The sequence below is a fragment of the Tetrao urogallus genome (assembly GCF_951394365.1).
Source record: "Tetrao urogallus genome assembly, chromosome: 7".
Lineage (NCBI taxonomy): Eukaryota > Metazoa > Chordata > Aves > Galliformes > Phasianidae > Tetrao > Tetrao urogallus.
The window spans coordinates 35,157,713-35,179,691 of record NC_136820.1 but is presented as its reverse complement, the minus strand read 5'-3'; the positions used below and the strand labels follow the sequence as shown (position 1 = coordinate 35,179,691).

The 21,979-nt window shown below is 38.3% G+C and overlaps 1 protein-coding gene across 1 annotated transcript in view; it reads right to left on the bottom strand.

The window, feature by feature from the left end:
* Positions 1-21,979, bottom strand: part of GPR158 (G protein-coupled receptor 158) — a gene marked incomplete at both ends in the record, with an annotated part of 175,901 nt that overhangs the window by 80,441 nt on the left and 73,481 nt on the right. Inside the window, 2 exons of the mRNA XM_079538527.1 lie at positions 16,287-16,504; positions 21,294-21,396. Coding sequence (XP_079394653.1) covers positions 16,287-16,504; positions 21,294-21,396 — 321 coding nt within the window. The remainder of the gene's footprint in view (positions 1-16,286; positions 16,505-21,293; positions 21,397-21,979) is intronic.

Genomic DNA, 21,979 nt, shown 5'->3' with positions numbered 1-21,979 from the left:
ATGTGAAAACCAATCCACAAGCAGAGTTCATGCATGCACTTTCATCACTGGGCTCCTGTAATTCAAGGCATTTGCTACAAAAACCAAAACTGAAGTCTGTTTTCTTTTCCCTTCTCAATGAATATATTATGATATTGGATAATCTGCAAGCAAAATCCCAAATGCAAAGAGCTAGACAGTGGGAAACTGAAACGCCAATGTCAGGTTTTTTAGGCTCACATATTTCAACTGTTCAATGACATACCAAATTAATTCAACTCAGTTAGAACTCCATGGAATTTGGATACATGGGGAGCCTCAGCCACAAGTCTCCTAATGGGAAAATGGTCCAGCACTCCCATACTGCATTTCTCCACGTGGAAGCACTGTCCTGCCTTATTTCATCTACTGGGATGTTCCACAGACATACACAAAACACATATATATCATCAGACAAAAAATGCCCCAAACAAAACACACTGATTCGGTATTCGCAAGACATTAAGTTGTTATAAGCATCTCAAAACAGTAAACAAAGAGCTGAAGGGAATATACTGTCTTTTATGGCTGATGTAGTAAAATTGCTTATGTATTCCATAATATATATTCTCGTTTATGTATTCAGATGCACTCAACTTATTCAGATGGCAAAATAAAAATCAATACATCTATACGACTTTTCAAGATTGCTTTCTGCAGACACTTCTGTTCTGATACAACAGCAAAAAGCTGGAAGTGAATGTTCAGGTGTCAGTTATGAAGCCATTAAATAAAATATTTTCAGGTTATTTAATTAAGAATGACTCATTTTACAGCTTGAATGTTTGTGGCGAATGAATCATGCACACTGCTATAGCACGTAGAACAGAAATTGCATATATTTTTATAAACTATAAATGATAGTATGGTTAGCTGGCATTTCTTATTAATGTGCAACTTCAGCATGAGCAAGACATAAAACTTCTGCGCAGCACACAAGAAAAAAAGATTAGAAAGTTTAGAAAAGATTAAAATTTGCCCCCAGTAACTTTGTAAACACTGGCACCAAAGGCACGGCTATAGGCAGCACCACAAATACTTGTTTCTATAGAACTCTAAAACATACATAGCAGCAAGTATGGTCACACAGGTCATGGAAAAAAACTTCAAAGGAAGCAAATTAAAGAATGGAACTAAATGGCATTCCATAGCCTCCACCATTCGTTCTCCACCTATGCCATCTGCACAATTAAAAACCTCCCAGACTTCAGGGCACTTTAGGACAAAGTCCAGTGGAATTTTCTTCCACTTGCATGTAACATCAGCTTCATTTCTTTTTCTCTTCCCTATCAGTTGCTTGTTTGTTTGTTTGTTTTGTTTTGCATTTGCCTTGTTGGCATTTATTTTGCTGTTTGTTTGTTATTGTATTTTTATTTATTTCTCTGGCTGTCCACCTTCTGTACAGTTTGTTTATTTGCTGTTTAGCTTGTTTGCTCATTTCCCGTGTTTACTTATTTGCATCAGAAAATTTGTCCTATCTGTTTTTTCCCCATCTCAATGGTTGCATATTGCTGACACATAAGTTACACTGAAATATATTTTACTTCTAATATCATAGAAATTTTTATACTTACTATCAGTGATTTTCCACATTCTTCACATTTGTTTGCTTTTTAATTGAGATATTCATGATAAAAAAAAAAAGATGTTATTTTAAGTTTTATTTTAAGAATGAGGTTGACTGAACTAGGAATTATCTGCAATCCGGCCTTCATCCAGCAACAGTGAAAACAAGAAGGATGCAATTAAAATAGTATGGCATGCATTATGATAAAGGTGAAAACTAGGTATGTATTGGCTTCTTTTTCATCGTGAGATGGAGTTTCTTAGAGAGCAGCTACCATCCTCAATTTCTGCAATGAACAATGACATAATTCCAGCAAATCTAATGCAAGTTCTTAACCATGTGAGAAGTGTAAGCAAACTGGCATCAGTTGTTTCATGTGGAGCTATCAAAAGAACCAGCTGGAAAAATGCAAGACTGAGTTAAGTACATGTTAGCAAATTCTAGCCAGTAACAAAGTAGTGTGAGGACATACAGGCCCCTGGTTGGTCGGCTTCTTAACTTCTGAATCACTATGTCATGTTAGATCTACACAGAAAAACACTACACACAGTAATATGTTTTGCATCTGCAGGTTAAATACTCCAAGAGGCGTCTGCAGAAAATCTGACTGTGTGACTTGGGCAGTAGCGCAGGCTCAGAACTGATGACATACCCTCACATTACACAACCCCTGCAGGATGGATTGGCTCTCCAGCTCCAAGAGGACAAGACAAGAAGTGTTGCCAGTTCTTGAGCTCAGGGATGTAGTTATGAACAGCTGAAATGCTACTGACCATTTGCCCCTCAGTGTCTACTCAGAATTACATGACTGATGATTTAAAGTAGTTAAAAAGTTAAAAATATTCACAAAAGCAAGATACATTCCAGGTCATGAACAGCTCAGAGGTTGGTTATCACACCTATGTGAGATTCAGGATTTGAACTACAACTCTGCAACCCAGGCTGCTCAGTCATGCCAAGTGATGTCACGCCACACGACGTAGCATGTTTCTTGTATAAACAAGTTCAAGAGTAGCTGCAATGAAACTGTCTTTGTAGACAATGAGTCAAGGTCACTCCATGGCAGATACTTTCAGCTGGTCAATCAAGATGCTGCAATAGAGCGGAGACGGAGCCTAGGTCAAGGGCAGGAATAGCAAAGTCATGTTGCTGAGGTCTAAGCCAGTGAGAAGGGGGCCCTCCTGGGTTGGGGGGGAGTCCAAACAGAAGGATAGTCAGAGACATTTCACCATTCTGAATTGGAAAGACCAGGATTAAAGGCTGGCACACTACTTCTGTTCTCCTGTGAAGCAAACATAGATGTCTTTCTGGAGCAGTTCTTTTACAGAAAGCTTTACTCACTGTTTATTACAAAAACATAGATACTTGTAAGCTTTCTCATGTATCTTTTTCTCATTAATAAAAACAAACCAAAAATGTTGTTACAGAAAGCAAACCATTCATCTGAGTTTTGTGGCATTCTGTGAAGCAATCAGGAATGCAGTCCAGCTGAGGCAGAAGGATCCCAACAGTACCTTTAGTACAGAGTAACTCACAGAACTAATCGAAGCCAGCAGGACCAGGGCTACAACATGCTTTGAGAACTGAAGACTTGCACAGAAAAAGAAAGCATGAAAGAGAAAGAGCACGCTCAAGTGGAAGATATTAGATTCTTTTCATACGCTTTTAGTAAAATAACGGGTAAAATCCCAACACGTTATGGAAATATACAGCAGACCATGACCACTCAGTGCACAAAAAAATAACATGACTGAGGTTCAACTACTTCAGTGGCACGCAGATGATTAGCACGTAGATCATTCTGATTCTGTTACGAGTGTGACATCTACAGCTTTATAGGCTATAGTGTGTTTCCCCAAAGTTCAGAACTGGACTCAGTATTCTAGGAGCAGTCCCACAGAACAGAGAGGAGTAACAAACTTTATTTTGCCTCCTGGCTGTGCTTCTGCTTTCTGGTATATGGTTTTCCTGAATTGTGAGGAGAGCTCACCACTGGCTCATATTCCACTGGAACTGCCCACTATTTTTCAGCCAGCCTACTTCTCCAGATAAGATTTGGAGACAAACATATGAACATGCATTTCTTAAGAAAATGATAACAAGACAAGGCATAGATCACCACCAATCGCACTTTAAGACTGGGTTACAGCAATGCTTTCTAGCTGATTGCTGCTTCCAATCTTGGATCTGAAGGAGCTGGAACTGTATTGTTTGAAGTAATAAAAATGGAGTTTTGCTCTCTGTTCCAAGTAGGATCTGCATCTGCCTGGTAAAGAAACTGACCAAAACAGAGGGAGGAAAACTGAAGCGATAACTACAAAGGCTGGGGAGCAAGTACATATTCTAACTCACTGGAGACATCATTAGAGAGTAGCATGAAAGGCAGATCACATTTAGATCACAACACTTTGAATGCAGTGTTTCAGTGCTACTGCACTTTTTGGTTTGCTCCCAAATCTTTCTCTAATGTAGGAAGTAACTATTCCTCAATTCCATGTACACTATTGCAAGTCTACCTCTTAACTTAGAAATTTACTGCAGATGGTGAAACTAATGAGCCGGTGGGTACCTCCTAGTCAGCACAGACCACGCATTCCCAGAACTCCCTTCTGTTTCTCCCCTACCAATATGCTTTAGCAGAGTACGCTTTCTTGAACAAAGCTGCAAAAAACATAATTTTTTCGGTCAAGAGCTGCTCTATGCCTTTGAATTTGCTCAGTCTTCAGTCTACGTAGAGAATGTCAGTAATGTTTGAGATAAATAATAATTCCCTATCTCCAGATCTCAGAAAGTAACACAATTTCTACAGCAATTCACATTAGTAAAGTCCTTTGTGCCTCTTGGGTATTGCTAGAGGGTCATAAACAAATGCTTAACAATTATTGGCACAAGGAAATAAAAAAACAACCAAACAAAAAAACATAACTGGCCAAGTTGCATCAAGTGTAACAAAGCAAAAAGCTAAAATGATGGATAAAAAGGAATAAAATACACTGCATTACAATTCTTGGCAGAGTAAGTAATGCAGAAAATGCAGCAGCCACAATTAGCACTGAATTTCTAAATGTCAGGGTACAAAGTCAGTCAAAGCAAGCAGGAAAGTAAACCATTGTTTTTTATTTCCTTTGTGATAAATTCAAGGAATGATTAGAACTGCTACTCAGCAAAAGGGAATTTTCAATTGCCTTAACAAGTCTAGCTTCATTATCGCTGACTGTCTTACAAAATTCAAGCAACTCATTCACACGTAGCTGCCGAAAATGCTTTTCACTTCAAGGTAGAAATGGTTGCATCTCTTTTGGAGATTTCTTTGCAAAATATTCAGTGTGAAATTCCATGCCCTCAGCCTCTTTACAAACTGACAGACACTTTTTATGACAATTGTTCTCTTTGAGAAATAATCTCCTAATTGAATATGGATTGCAAATACAGTAAATATCACAGCAAAGGCCAAATTTCCAAAGATAGGCCCACAGTTAACATTTTTCCACTTAAGCTGTATTGGCAAGTTGTCAGAATCTTCTGGCATTTGCAGTTTTGTGCAATATTCCTAAATTAAATAAATACAATCCTCATGTTTTTTTCACTACGCTTTAAAAAATACTTATGCAGAGGTCATTTTTTTTTCCTATTGCTAGTTACAGCTGAACCCAAATAGAACATAATTATTAAATTTACTTTTTACTTAGAAGAAAAAAAAACAAACAAGAAAAGCAAAAGGTCAAGCAGCCATCAATCAGAAACCAATTTCATTAAAAGTGCACAAGATGTCAGGCAACCAAGAAATCCCCAAATACTTTATTTTCCAATTCATGTGGTCCTTGTTCCTTTCTGTAATATGAGTAATGAAATCTGCTATGATATATCATGATGGAGAGAAATTGTTCTGATTTTGAAGCATAAAATCTGCTGCATGTAAGTGGCAGTACACCATCTACAGTACAGATAACTTGAAAAAGTATTATCATTGGAAAATAACTTTTAAAGTGAAAATAATTAATGTCCCTCAGACATCTTTGTTATAAGACCAGAAATTCCTTCAGCTAAAATCAGCATACCTTGGTCTCATCAAAGTATAATGCATCTGCAGAAAAAGAAAAATCAGTGAAGAGGTAAATAATGTTCATGTTCTGTTTCAGTTTATTCACATCCTTAGTAATTTAAAAGTTGAAAATGTAAGATAACGATCATCAAAGTCCTGGATCACTAAACAGCCTGCATTAAATTAATTCAAAAATGAAGATAAAGGAAGACAAAATGACATCATGCTCTTCAAGAATATGATTCACATTATTATTGATACAAATGTGACACATTGATACAGCATTGATACAGCAAGAGACCAATGGAATGTATAAAAATCAGATGGATTAAAACTCTGTATTACACTAGCAGGAGGTAAGGCTCAGTGTGCATGTTCACCTAATTCAGTTTAGAAGTAGTGTTGGAACACATAAATTGTGTTTCAGCTTTTTTACTCAACACGGCATTGCCTATTACAGGGGACACTACCACAGCTCACTAAAAAGTCAGTATAAATTGTAGCTCAATCACGGGAAGAAATAGTTTATGGCAAATGACAGGAGAAAAAACACCGTTTGCAAGGCTCAAAGCTCTTAATATCTTTGAGGAAACAAACTGAGAATGATGTAATAAAAGTTAAAATAAATTGAATAAAGAGAAAAAAAGCTCATTATTCACATGACTGAGAAGGCAAATGGACTGTAGATGAAGATCATTATACTAATTTCAAATTAAATTAAATTAAAAAAAAAAAAAACCTCACAATTCTGAAGGCTTTAAATCCAATGCCAGTTTATTTTACTTACTTTCCCTTTATGAGAACCAAATGACCAAACCGCTCCAAACTTACAGTATGACTGGATTTGAGAAATGCAGACCTCCCAAATGGTGACATTTTTCATCTCTTCAAAATTTATTATAGTAAAAGACCTCTTACTAAAAAGCTAAGATTAGGGGTTATATATTTTCATGAAAATAAAAGCACACTTACCCTTAAAGGAAAAACTGCTGCATGTATACAGGTGGGTTAGGAGTCCCTTCCAACCCAAGCAATTCTATCATTCTATAATTCTATATAGTTTCATTATTCTTCCTGCCACTGTGTGGCACAAAGACTCAGCCTCAAGTCAGCCTTAAGTTATTGTAGGCTCTGCACGAGAAGGTAAAAAAGACTGTCTTTCCTCCACAACATTAGAGTTTAGCTAATGGACAACAGATGGGAAAGGACAGATGGGAAGAACAACAGAGCAACAAGGCAACAGTACTTATTGTAATGAGCAGCCAGTATTCCTTGCCTTTCAGTGCTCCAATCATAGTACCATACTTTGTAAGGCCCTGAATCTGAACACGACGTGGAGAGCAGCGGATGCTCTCATGAAGCCCCTGCCAGGCATGGGTAAAGTATGAGGGATAAAGGAGAAGTGTTTGAAAAATGTGGCAAGATGATGATGGAGGATGGTTTCAGCATTTCCGCATCAAATAAAGGGCATGAGTAGAGAGGGAAAAACTCATGGGGGATCTTGAAAGCAGAAAGCTCATGTACGCTGCCCACAGAGTTATACAATGAGGAAAATGCAAAGCAGCAGGACAGAAACTTGCTTGTAGCATCATAATGAACAGATATAAGCAGGCCATGACTGCATTTGCCAAGACCAATTGAAAGGACACTGCAGTAGCTAAGACACAAGAAAGCAAGCTGAGGCAAGGATCTGAGCTCTGTGGGCTGACAAAAGACACATACATACACGGGAACTCAGAAAGACCTCAGTTAAGACCTAGACATAGCTGGAGACAAAGTGAGTCCAGCAAGATGCTGAATAACAAGGGGGTTGCTACAGTAACTAAGAAAGCAGTACCTGGGACATCTTTGAGGGAACTGGGAGGAAATCAAGGTTTCTTTTCAATTATCCTGATACTGATGAGAAGTTGTCAGAGGAAAACATAAAAATTTTATTCCAGATAGAGGGAAGGAATAGGAGAAGCAGAAAGTAATCTGTGTTCACAACACAAAGTCCTAAAGAAAAGTCACTGCTTGAGATCTCTGAACATTTTGCTTTTACATAAAGTAATGATGAACAGAATAAAGAACAGGCATATGTTTTAGTCTGAATGATCTGTGGTGACTGCAGTTAAATATAGTCTCCAAACCTCTGCCCTCTCTATCAGCCAAAGGCACGGATGCTCAGGAAATCCCTTACAGAATCTTCTTCCAGAGACAAAAACCTCATGAAGTCTGTAATTGCCACTGCTAAACTAGAAAGACTAGCAGGTTGAAAAGTCCCTCCCCTACAAGATGAGCTCATACTTGGAATAGTTCTTCTGAGCCTACACTATGGTGGTTCTAACAAAAAGAAGTCCTAGCTCAGACAAAAGTCTGCTCTTGGAAAGGAGGCATGCCAGAGTCTTTGTACATGTCATTAGGGACTTTGCTATTGCTACTGATTGAACAAGAAACGTTCACAGCAGCATATAACTCCAAGACAAATAGCAGGATAAATAAATAATGTCACAGTTACTCTGCTGACACAACAGGAAGTCTACTCCCAACAAATCCATAAATGTCTGTTCACAAGTCCAAATGAAATTTCAGGTAAATGCAACTACCCTGAGATTATTCCATCAAAGAATCAGTGGCGAAAGCTTATCCTTGTGTGACAGTCCATCCAGTTTACTCAGCTTCCCTGAGAGGGACACATATGCAAGAGTCATCAAGAACCAAAGACAGATGAACAAAAGACCTAGCAATTTCCTCCGTCTAGTTTAATTTCTAGCTCCAAAACTGCTTTGGTGACATAATCTTATGATATAATTTTTGTTGTTGCTGGGAAATACATTCTGAAATCCAAGGATTAAATTATAGTTATTTTACATTTACTTCAAAAGTGAAATTGTTACATAATACAATTAAACTTAGATTAGCATTCAAGGCTACCACAGCCTTGTCTCCCTCCCCATCTTCCCAGCCAGCATGCTGCTATGGAAGTGCTCTTAACAGCTCCATTCACTTTAACAGTGGATATCAATGATATCAATGCTGCAGAGCTTTGTGGAACATTAGTGGAACAGAAAGCAACAAGGATTCTCAGACTGCAAGGTTCTGAACAGTAAGACATTAAGTCTAAGAAGCTATAGGTCAGGGATCACTCAGAAAACCAAAGTAGAGCAAATGTGTCATACTCTACTGCCAATTCCTGCCATTTCAAAGGCAGCATACTGCCCTATAATCTTTCCATGCATTCTGGATGGCCCCTGAGATGTACTGTTCACCTTGTCGAGACAAAAACTGGCTTAATATGAAGATATAAAGAGAAGATTGTGGGTTTTGGATCATTAGAGCTTTTTAAAAAAAAAAAAAATAAAAAAAGTATTTTTCAAGATCTGCCTTGTCCGTTAGAGTTGACCCTGCCTGCAGTGACAGGACAAGGGGCAACAGGCAAAAACTGCAACACAGGAAACTCTGTACAAACATGAGAAAAAAGTTCTTTACGGTGAGGATGACAAAGCACCAGAATATGCTGCCTAGAGAGCTTGTGGAGTCTCCTTCTCTGGAGATACTCAAAACCTACCTGGATGCATTTCTGAACTGCCTGGACATGCTCCTACTGTAAGGAACCTGCTTCAGCAGAGGGGCTGAACTTCATAATCCCCAGAGGTTCCGTCCAACGCCTGCAATTCTAATTTTGTGGTGAGCCTTGCTCTTTCTCATTATCTTTTCCTTAGAAGAAAGGACTGGAAACAATCAGTACTTTTTATATAAAGATCTTCATTTTCTTCACATGTCAGTGTGACCTGGAGCCTTCTGTGCATGAAGTGGAAATAGGTGCATTTTTCTATTCACAAACACTTAATTCCCCTAAACCATGTATTAGAATGCAAATAGATGCAGATTTGAAACCTTTGTCCTTTTGAAGTGAATGACACAACACAGGGCAATAACAACTGCCGCAGCCATGCCTCCCAACATTCACTGTCTGTGGGAGCTCCAGCAGGCAGTACATCATTTCTGATTTTCAACTAACACAGGCTAACACAGGCTAGCAGCCTGCACACTTATCTTTTCAATATGGCATTCTGCAATAATTTATGTGAGAGTTAAAAAAGGTACAGCATCCCTACAGGCATATCTTAACTATGCAGAAAAATAGGAAAGGACATTTTATGATTTCTGTTTTATGAATAAAGGATATGAGAATTCCACTAAAAGCCATAGCTATTTTGAAAATAACACCATCAATGCCTTTAAAGCTGAATACTCAAGACTACAATGAACTTCCCTGAGAAATCACAAGAAAGTACGTATTCACTCGAAGATGTGATAAAGAAAAAATGCACAGAGCCTGTATGTGCTGAGAACTGTCAGGTATGCCCACCAGCACAGTATGCAAAGGCAGCTGCTCCAACTGCAGAACATCTTTTCCCTCCATCAAGTTTCCACTTGAGCAGAAATGTCAGAAATTGGTGTCTAGGGAGAAAAAAGCAGAATGTTCACCAAAGATGAAAGGCATCCAGGCAAAAGCACTTCAAGATGCCACTGCAGAGTTAAAAAAGAGGAAAGATTGGTTGATTTACATTAGAGAAAAAGGTATGTTTGCAAAGCCAGCATGCTTTAATATTTAAAGATGTATCACACATCAATAGCTTGTGATTATCTCACTCTGAATTACTGAATCCTATCATAATTGCAGTAAGGGGGAAAAGAAATTCTTGATTTCTCAGGAAGGGGAATTACAGCATTCATTTATATGTTCTCTTTCCATCTATGTGGCACTTCATGCAGTGTTTAAAAGGGCGTTGTTTAAGGCCTATCTTCATGGTTTTTAAATCATATTTAGCAGAACATTTAAATGGATTTACACTGGAGGAAAAATAGGAATGGGAAAGCAGTAATATGAAATCTAGTCCTCCTGAACTCCAATCACTGGAAATTGGAATAAAAACAAAGCATAAAAATGACATAATGGACATTCAGTTGCTGTCATTTGCCACAGCTCCCCCAAGAGAGATAAAATTATCGAAGCTTGCTGATTATTAGCAGTGTGGTCTTGTTAACTGCAAGTTTTCATTTGATCAGCATTCCATCTATGCTGCACATTTTTTTCTCCTCCCATTAAAAGTGCTTTTTTAAAATTTATCCTTTCAGTGCACATAAATGGGAAACAAAAAATAATTCAGTAAGAAGTGTTTTAATTATAAATTTCTATTATTTGGGAGCGGTCATGGTTTTGAATGGGGCAGAGTCCTTCATTTCAATGTGACCTACAGCTGTCCTGTATCATTAACGCCACATAAAAATATCATTCCAAACTGGTGTTTTGAATAATCTCTTCTAAACAATTTCATATTACTTGTAAGATCCAAAACTAGTCTTTCCAAATGTGCTGGCTGCAGCAATTTTAACAGGCCCACTTACATGTTAGGAATGTAGAAAGAGCAAAACTAGAAAAGGTCTCCTCCCGAATGCCCACAGTTCCCCTATCCACACAGAAACCAGCAGCGCAGCAGCGAATGGCAAGGACAGATTATGGCAGCTTGTCTTCCATGCATCTTCTCCGAGGCATTTCTGAATGAGCGTTGGCAGCGAAGACCCAGTGTGAGCCAAGGCCAGTGAGTGTAACACTCTCCTTCATGCCCAGGGCTGAAGCAGCAGTTACTCTCTGCCACTCCAGGACTGAGGTCAGCCTCTGTTTTCTTTTCCAGTAGAGGTTCTTACCAGTTTTAAAGGCAACGATGATTCCTCACAGCAGCTGTATTTACCTCATAGCTCCGTGTTTGAATGGCCATGCCACTATGCAAAGGTCAGTTATTTTCTTTCAGATACTTCTTTCAGATACTTTCGAAGACAGTTTGACAGCTGATGAACACTTTTTTCTTCTTTCTCTAGTCCAGTACTTTTGGAAGAACTTGATCATGAGGAAGCTGGCTTCCTCTCCAAGGCTTTAGTAGATCTTTAGCCCTTGAAAAACTACTCTAACCTTGAAATAGAAGAATTTCTTAACCATTTTGTTTCTTCCTTGTGCTGTCTAGCTCTGCTGCCCTCACATTGTGTTTTATCAGTACTGCAGATGGTTACTCCCTCTTCGAGCTCCCCTCTAGTTCACATAACTCTATTCACATGATGAATTTTCCTATTTTGTTGATAATTTTTCTTTTAAAATCACTGTTCAGCTTCTCAGATTTGAGAATTTTTGTTTTAACATCAGCAATTTCTGTCCTTGCTTATCCAGCTATTTTTGTTAGGTTAGCCTTATACATTTTAGACCTAATTTTAGTAGCAATCTTTGCATTATCCAGTCAATAACAACAGCATAGCACACAACATTTGCTACTGCTCATCTTCAGTTGATTTTTTTTCATTACTTGTTAAAACTTGGAGAACGTTTTATACTTCTGCACACAGCCACGTAGATCTGAGTCTATAGAGCTGAAATGTTCTGCAAGATACCCTCAGACAGTCTATCAAAGCCTTTTGAAAATCAAAGAAATAAGGGAAGCCTATTAGCTTATACACTCCTCTCCAATTGCTAGCTCACTCTTCTAATCTATCCAAAGTACTGAAAGCCTCAGTGGAGCCTGATCCTTGTTCTGCATCCACTGTCACTTTACGTCCCTTCGTATCATCTTGCAGACTCCTCAATGTCTCCCCAGCTGTGGCATTCAGCAAGATTATCCTGTTGGGGCACTCAGATAACAGTTCAGTGTTCCCACTGTTGAGGAAAAATCTCTTTCTCCCATGCTCCATTGCACAAATCCCTCAGTGTCATTAAGCTGCTGTTGTCAGGTGCCACCAGCATTTCTGATGGGATTTGATCAGTCTTCATCTCCTGGGAGTTTTTCAGCTTCTTACAACTTGTGTTAAAGTCATAATCAGGCTTTTCAGCTTTCACTACTTTTTGCCATTGTGATTGTCTAGAATAGTTAAAGATTTCTCTGAAGTGATCTGCATATTTGCTCTCCTTTCTGTATTAGCTGTGAATGTTATCCTCATTTTTGGCTTTGTTTGGCACATTTCTTCCATTTACTCCCCTACTGAAATGCTTTGTCTTTTCCCACTATAGCAGCAGCATCTGCTTTATCTCTTATATTTTTCATGTTTCTCTGTCTTTCACAACAATATGCTTTTCATTAGTGGTTTAGTTTCTGCTATTCCCTTTGTGCCTTCATTCATTTTTTCTTTTTCTTTTTTTTTCTTTATTTTCAACCACTTTGGAGTTCTCCCTCTTGGCTTTTCTCTCTGCGAAGGGACACATTTTCTACTTGTTCTTTTTTCCATTTATGAGTCTTGCAGTTTAGCAACATTGCTGCTGAGTCACTTTCACCCGTGTCTGACAAAGCCTCAAATGAATTCTTCAGCACCAATCTGAGTTTTCTCCCAGTATTTTACTGTAGTTCCATTTTGTACTGTTTGCCAGTTCTGGCTAACACTTCAAGTCACTAATTTCACTTATAGGTTGGCAATACAAGATTTTGGTCAGCGCTGCCAGTGATAGATTGCCATACCTATGCCTTGGACAAGTGCCTTAAATCTTAATTTGTCCTTTGTCTACTTCGTTTTGCCATCTACCAAACACAACCGTGCAATTTATTTGTGTAACTACAACGATTTCAAGATTAGAAATGAAGTCTAATTTGACAACTCTTTTTTTGACAACAAAATAAAAGGCTTTCTAACTCAGAGTACAGTGTCCCATCTCGGGGCATGGTTTGTACTGCATTACTAAATATAGAGAACAGCAGAAGGTCCTTCCTGCTCTGTCCTCCCATTTAAGCAGTACGGATTTCCAGAACCAGATGTTTCACCAAACCCACTGTTATTAAATAACCAACACGATTCCTGCTAAACTCTTTCTGGACTGATTTCTACTTTGGAGTCCATTATACTCTGTGCCAATGGGTGACATAAAGCAATTGTAAGTTGTGTTAAAGGTCCGCTTTACTTTTTTTTAACCTCTTGAAAGATCTGAACTCCTTGTAGTTATATCTTAGACAGAACAGTGACTATATGCTTACACGTCACCATCGGCCCACCTTAAATGATTCTAAACCACATCTGCTGCACTGTTTTTTCCTCTGTCCTCTCTCATAGCTACAAGCGCAGCTCACCAAGCCCCTTGAGATCATCATTTTTAAGAGCTTTTGTCAGTGGACCTGGGAAAAAGTACTCTCATCTTTAATAACAATCCACCTTCACGGAGTTATAAATACATTCAAAAGGAAATCACATTCTCACAGAAGTCTACATCCCACACTTACTCATGAATCTAATAGCTCCATTCTTTATCAACATTTCTATTAATTTCTCAGTGTGCAAGTTGGACTTACTGGTCTGTAGCTCTCACCATCATTACTGGCAGTCTCTTTAAGAGCGGATGCCACATTTCCTATCTTGCATTCCTCCTCTGCTACTATTACTGTATGCAGTGGCTTATTCCACAGTAAATATTTCAGTAGTTTTGTAGAGGAGTTTTTTGGAACTCTAAGGAGAACTACCTGTGTGACCTATAGTAGAGTATTAGCTTTAGCAGGCAGGTTGGACTCGATGGTCTCTCGAGGTCCCTTCCAATCCCTGCAGTTCTGTGATTCTGTGACAATTCAGAAAATCTTTAAGAAGACTTTGAAGCTCTTCCAGCACTGGCTGACTTCTAGAAGCTGGTCACCATCATGCTGATTTGTACCATTCATTTTGTCAAGATCCTCCAGTCACAGAACCATTTTGATTGTAGATCATAATTTTTACACCCTCGGTCACTAATAAAGATCATGTCAGAATGAAAACTGTATCGTCATATTCTGTCAATAATGCTTTGGAAGTAATTGTTGAAATCATCAAGCACTATTCTCAGTGCTGTGATCTTTGGGAATGGAACAACAGATGTTTTACCAACAGCTGATCCTTTAGTAACTGTTTTAGACCTAGCATATATGTTCTTGATGAAACAAAGATGATGATTTCCCCTTCTTTCTGGGGAAAAATGGTAGTAAATATTCTGTTTTATGCCTGATTCACCTGTTCAAATGTCATGATAAATCTTTCAGGGTAACAAGTATTCTTTAAAAAAAAAAAAAAAAATAGTAGGCTTATTTTTTTTGTAACTACTGAAAAGTTCTTTAGAAACAAGGAAAGGTGTGTATATGCTTCTTGGTTTATGTTCGTACTAAATGTTCAGAGATCCTGTCTGGTTCTTTACTCATATATTACTTTGGAGGAATGGCTGATTGCCACAAAACTAAAAAAGTATCTTTCTTAATCAGTAGATTTTGTGAAAAAGATTTCTGTGTGTGCTTACTAAATATTTTTTAAAAGTAGTGAACATGTGCGGGAAACCACATCTAAATACTCATCTGAAAGAGCAAGAACATGTCTAATTTCATTCATAAATTTCTTATAAAACAATCGATACATCATTGAGAAAAGAAATCAAGGCAAACTTACAGGAGCTGAAGATGAAGTAATCTACTGTTTTCATGTTGCAGAACTAGAGAGAAAAATCTTACTCACAAGGAACACTTCCTTCTTCATGATGTTTGTTTTACACAGCCAATAAAAGCAAGTAACATTACCATGAGGACTAAAATGTCTTAGAATTGGAGATAGATTCTACTGCTAAGTTAACATTAGGCAACTAAATAACTGCCTACAAACACTTTTCATAATGAAAAGCTTTATAAATACAGTTAAGTCAGTAATTTGAATCATTTGATTCATTGATTCATTCATTAAATGCGAAGACTGTCAGAATCAGAGAAAAGAACAGAAAAAAAAAAGAATGTCACTGTTCATTCTGTGATTTCCTGCCAGGATATTAAAGTCTTTCAAAATGAACCACACATTTGTAACACAGACAGTGCAGGATTAGGAAGACTGTGGGATCAAGTGTTCCAGAAACCAAAATGGAAATGCTTATCTAGTTATGGAAAATGGATGCTATTAATTTCAACAATACAGCATATTGTGTGCACGCCTACGTCTTCCAAATGTAGGTAGTGAACATGTGCCAGCTTCCATTCATTTCTTCTTCGTAAATTGAAAGTTTCATAGAATATTCTGCATTTACTGAGGCAACAGTGAGATTGCATGAGATATTACATATAAATATATTTTGAGTGAGATAAAAGCAGAAAGTTCATTAGACTAGTAGATACTACAGAAGTGTAATATCAACAGTTTACAGATTCTCCTTAATATATCCATACTTTAGAAAAAAAACAATACACAATCAAGTTTAAACTCCCTTGGACCTAGAATTATTTAGAGATTTCTCTTGGGTGCAATTACTGTGCAGCTAGTGTCACAAATATATTGAAACCAGACATCCTTCCCAGCAGTGGTAAAGCAGGCAGACACTTTCAGCATGCAGTGACTACAAATCCCATGAACCTCTTGGTACTTGCATTATTGGCCTGACTTCAAACATGATAGGTTTCCTTGATATTTAATGACCATCTATAAACATATGGAGACATCACTGGGAGACAACTGTTCAGCATTTTTTCAAAAATCACATTTAATTTCCTCCGTGCTTGCAGCAAAGCAGTCCTGTTTGGAAATCTCATCTTCTGAGAAACAGTTGCAATCCTTACCCAAGAAGACTGTCCTCCAAATGGGAAGCTGTACACCTAACATAAATGAGCCTGTACCACACAGTGATCAGGAAGATTAAAGTAAAACGAGGCTGCTTACCTTTGCTTTGCGAAAATGGTAGACTACCAGCATGCTTATGAAGTCCAGCAGCATACAGAGTGTTTGGAATGAGATGATAGCAAGCCGTAAGTACTTGTCCTCCTGTGCATAGCAGGGAGTATCATCTTTACAATTAGAACATCCTTCCCTGCAGGGCAGGCAGGTGTAGACTTCCTCTGATAAGTCCCCTCCAGAAAAGCGATTGTCTGCATCCTTTCCTGAAAATATGAAGTGGGGAAGGGGAGGCAACTTTAACTGTACAGCATGGGCAGCTCATTCATACAGGAGCAAAACAGTTCTCTGCTTACTCCTCTTGCCTCCCTGTTTTCCTCTTTAAAGTAGTTTGCCAGGGCTGCTTTTCTCATTTCACCTCCTTCGTCTTATTTAGGAAACACAGATCAATTCAGACAGGGGGGAGAGTGGGTTTATTAAATGCATTCCCATTGTATCTAAGATGGGCAAAATTTGCAGAGGACATTCTTTGACAGATACTTGCGAATGGGAGAAAATTACATCAAAGATTTAGGAACAAGGACACAATTTTACACAGGCACATGAAAAACAGATCCATTAACTACCTAATGTTTACAGTACAAGCTCTGATCCTATTTGAGATTGTTTCTGAATTTCATAAAGACACTCTCTAGTGAAATATTAGCTTCCAATCAAACAAAACCACTCTTAATTAACATTTATTCAGCAAACTGATGTACGATTGCAATATTCTGTGCCCAGATAAAAACAAGCATATTTACTATATTTATATTATATAAATGCATAATTTTCCACAGTTCACAGAAACACACTAGAAAACCTCGAAATCCAACTGGCAATTTAATATCCTGTCTGTGAAAATCAATTGCTCCTGAGCTGACATCTGACCCATCAAAGCACACCCACCAACAGAGCATACAAGAGCAATCCTGCTCTTTCTGATCTGTAAAAACTTGCCCATAAAACCCCAGGAAACTGATAGAAGAAAAGGGTGAAGGAAAGGGGAAAAAAAACCAAAATAATGTTAAATAAGAAAGCAAGCAGAATTTGCTGAAAATTCTTAACATAACCAAGACAAGTTTTGGAGCTTCAAAGAATGTGGCTGAGAGAATCATAGAATATGGCTGAAGGCAAATAAAATGTTTTGCGCAAGGCTAGAGAATTGTTCCCACATTTTGGATCAAAACTCTCCTCCTCCAGCAGTGAAGGCAGTAAATCCCAAATTATCTAGTCTTAATTCAAGAGATAGAATATGTCAGTGACATTTCACATATACACAGTGGTGTATGAAACTCTCTTCAGACTTCTAACTTCAAACATTTGAAATTGAAGGTTATCTACAAGGGTAATTACTTCTTCTTTTCCCAAATGTATGTGTGAGGAACACACATCTGCTGCCAGGCAAAGCTTCAGAAGGGCACAAAGCAGCCACATACCCCAGTCTGGCTGTTTGGTGTGCTGTTCCAGCAGCCCTGTCCTCCTTGCTTTTAAAGAAAGATTCTTCTCTCGCAAATCCTGCAGTGAGAACAGGCTGATATTTATTTTTATGAAGACAGTGGATTTCTCTTTGGAGAAGCTGAACTGGAAAGCTCTCCTGGGACTGGAGACATAGCACTGTTAGACACATCAAGTCCCATACTCAGACACAAGAGGTGTACAAGCACCTTTTTCTGAGCAGATTCCATATTCAATACTGCAAGAGCTGAGGGGAATCTCTACAATACGTTGCCAAAGTATTGTTAAAGAATGCAATTTTAGGTTGAATAAAACACCACAATTCTACCAGGGATAGATATTCCAATGCAAAAGTGATTAACCTGTGAGGCAGAGAACTAAGTGCACTTGGAAGTGACTGCTATGAAAATGTTAAAATGTATGTATTCACAAATTAATCTACTCTACCTATAGTAATACTGCTTCCTCAAAGTGAGCTATTAGGAGAAAGTACATAATCATGTACTCAAGCAATTATGGGTTAATGCAACTCATATAATTTTTCACATATCTTTTTCTAAAATCAGTTTCTGATGAGATTGAGTCACAAACCCTATGTGAATATGGCTTGAAACCTGTTATGGTCATAAATTTTATGTTCTTTATTTCTTAAAAGTTCAACCTTGAAAGCTGATCAAAAAAGACACCAGAAATACAGCAATAACTCTATGCCCTGTTGGTCCTCATTAACCAATGCAGTGGTAAAAGAGAGGTTCTACACATTTTGGCACTGCCAGTTCTGAAGCCCAAACTCAGCTTTGGAAGGAAAACAGCTTTCCTACCTGACTTCCTCTTTGGTAAAAGAATGGTACAAATTTCAACCCCTGCTCCATACACAGTTCTGGAACCTGCAGCCTGAGATGTGCAACCTCCCGGGGAGCAGCAAAACTGTACTCTTTAAGTTAGAAAAACAGAATCTTTCCTACTGCGGACACTGTTTATGCAACATTGCATCTGACTGTTCAGGTATCCAGCTGAGCTTGCTGAGGAGGTAGACAAGCAATCTTTGAAGCCTGCCTGCTGAGCAAACTGCACAGCCTGTCAAACATCCCTGCAAAGCCATTTTGTACTGTTGTTTCAGACTCATCCCAAACACTCATCTGGACCTAAAGAAAACCTTGTTTAAAACTTAAAGCTCTGTCACTTCAGGCACAATGCACAACTGCAGTTAAACATATTTTGTTGCAGAGTCCCAACATCACTAAGGAATGCTTCCATTTCAAGATACAACACACTGAATTCAATTTTTCAATTCATGGAATTACAGAAGTGATCAGCTTTCCTATCTACTTACCTATTTACATCTCATCTTGTGACCTGCAAAACTCTCTGGCCTCTTGATTCTAATCTTCCAGGAATATTTTCTAAACATTCTTAACATTTCTACTCAGTTTCGTCTCTCTTATCAGACCTCACCAACCTAATTCCACACAAAGACCGTCAGGTCAGACAGTTTCTGTCAAAATTACTTGTAGCATTCATGTCTAGAATCCGTGCATTAGTATCAGTTTGAATCTCCAAATATATCATTCAGCCATTTTAACCATTTTTCTTTTCACAGAATGCAGTTGGATGACAGGGCTAAGTTCCCTTGAACCAGTTTTTTCTGCCATTCCTCCACAGTTACTTCCACAAGCAGTCTTACTGCTCACATTCTGAAATCATCTATAGAGCCTGGCAAACACAGCTGCATCTAGTTGAATTAAAAGCAGTTCTTTATTAATGACCTTTCCTAACCTCTTGCACACGTTAACTCACAGCAACACATGGCCAAATCAAATAAGTCCCAGATCATCTAACTCTCAGACCTTAAATATCAGCAAACAGTTCTGTGAGAAAATTTCAGCGTAAGATATTTAAAAGCAAAATTTCTTGCCTAGGTTAGCCTTGTAGGCTCCTCCATCTATCACATACAAACAAAAGGTGTTATTTGCCTGAAGAGTTAATGCCTCCATCTAAACACAAGCTTCCAAAGCAGCAGGACTACCCTCCAGGGGAGCCATGCTCTCCCTACTGACTACAGTGGAAACCAAGATGACTAACACATGTCATGCATCTGCACTTTATACAGCCCATATAAAATAAAAATCCCATTCCTTATGATCAGTGCCTTATTATTTTTGTGCATTTTTTGGCATTTGGTATGATAAAAAACTAAGAATGATTTTTCTTATATGCTCATTTGAAGAGTTAAATCCCAATTCTATCATAACTCACTGCACCACAGGAGCAACCAAGCATCATTCTCACTACTGAAAGATTCATACAGATCCAAGAGAAAAAAACACTATCACAAGGGTGACTTCTACAACATTCCACAATATGAAAAGAGAAACAAATGCTCATCAGGTAAATTTCTGAATAAACACCGTGCTATTTATGCAACATATATTTACAGGAGATCGAATATAGGCTGTTAGGGGTGAGATATCTTGGCCAATTCATACCCAAACCAGATTAGATCAATAAAAATGGGTCATCGTCTGACACAGAATGAATACATTTCTGGGACTCATGACTGCAAATAAACATGAAATTTGAAAGCTTTCCTTATGTTAAAAAGCTACCTGCCTTTCACCTAAAATCACCAACACTTTTTCAATAAGAAAGCAGAACTTGTAGAAGGAACTTAAAAATGTTCTTTGCAGCTCTTGAGTTCACATGACATAATATATTTAACCCAATTATCAGGTACACTGTAACACACGACAAAGAATCTGGGGAGTGGATTCATTAGCAAAGTAGGAGGCAAAGCAGGATGCCCCATTACACCTTCAAGCAATACCATTACACTTGTGACTGCAGTATGAACTGTACTAGTGTAACTGCAACAATTTTAGCACAGCAATTATATCTTGGTAGTCATAATTTCATATGATGAAAGTAACAGGCAGCACCTTTAGTGATGCTTGTTTACATGTTTTCCTTGAGTATCAACTCAGTTCTGTTCCCTTACTTCCCTGAGCTCAGCTTAAGTATCAAACACTGTGCTTTCCAGAAAGCGTAGGCTGCATGTCTTCCATACCAAACCACCAGCCAGACTCTCAGAGATGACCCATCTCTATTTCTCCATTTGTAAGAATTAGAGCTTGAATGTGTTCCTTTGGATTCTCCTTTGAACATGAAATAAAATTAAAACAATTAAAGCACTTACAAAGCCAGAGGCCAGAGCATTCCAGTTTACCCTAACAAAGGAGAAAATTGCTAGATTAAATTCCTCAGTACTTTTGCCTGAACACAGATGCCAGAAATCTTTACTTCCCTATAGCAAGACTTCTTTTCATATTTTTAAATTTATTTACAAATCAAATATTCTTAAAGTGGGTATGTTTTACAGGATCCTCAAGAGCATCACCAATGACAAATCAAAGAGCTAGAACTCCTTAAGTGATTATATAATCCAAGAGTTGCAACACTGGGATTTCACTGTATAACCCTGACTAGGATAAAAAGGAGCCCTCTATTATTAATGCTCTCTCTGCTTTTTTTTTTTTTCCTAACTCAAGCAAAGGCACTTACTCTGAAAGCTGTTCACTGAAAAGATGTTGGGGTGATAGAATCCCTCCTTGCAAATACATTTGTAGGCTCCAAGCACAAATCCAAGACCTTTAATCGGCAAGCACTGTGAGAAAAGAAAAAAGAAAAAAGAAAAGTAATGCAAATGATCATACAGTGATATACTCAGATGTACATTCAAGCATAAGAAAAACATTACAAGATACAGTGAGCAGACTTCAAAGAGATGCTCCTACCAGTCTTACAGTATTTTCTCCGTGACTTTTCCCATGGCTATATGTCAACTGCACTTTTTTTTTCTTGCAGTTAATTACTAGCAAACAGCAGTTTTAAAACATTTCCCATGACAGTTCAAATAAGTGCCTAATCGAAGTTCCGTCCATGTGAAGCAGGACATGGTTACCAGGCTACATCCATGGTACAGTTGAGCACAGGCCTATAATTAAGTCCCAGTCCCAAATTCCACCTCAAACATGTACTGAACCAGCCTCTGGAAGGCAGGGTACACATGCATCCCAAGCAGTGCCTGCAGAGCACAGTTCTGAGCACACTAAGATGCAACTGTCCTGGTCTCCAAACCCTCTTCAGCAGAGCACAGGGGGTTCAGAGCGCTGGGGCCACCTCACACAGGATGAAAGAGTGTGGATGTCTGTGGCCCACCTATTGATCTTCTGCACGCAGCAAGATAT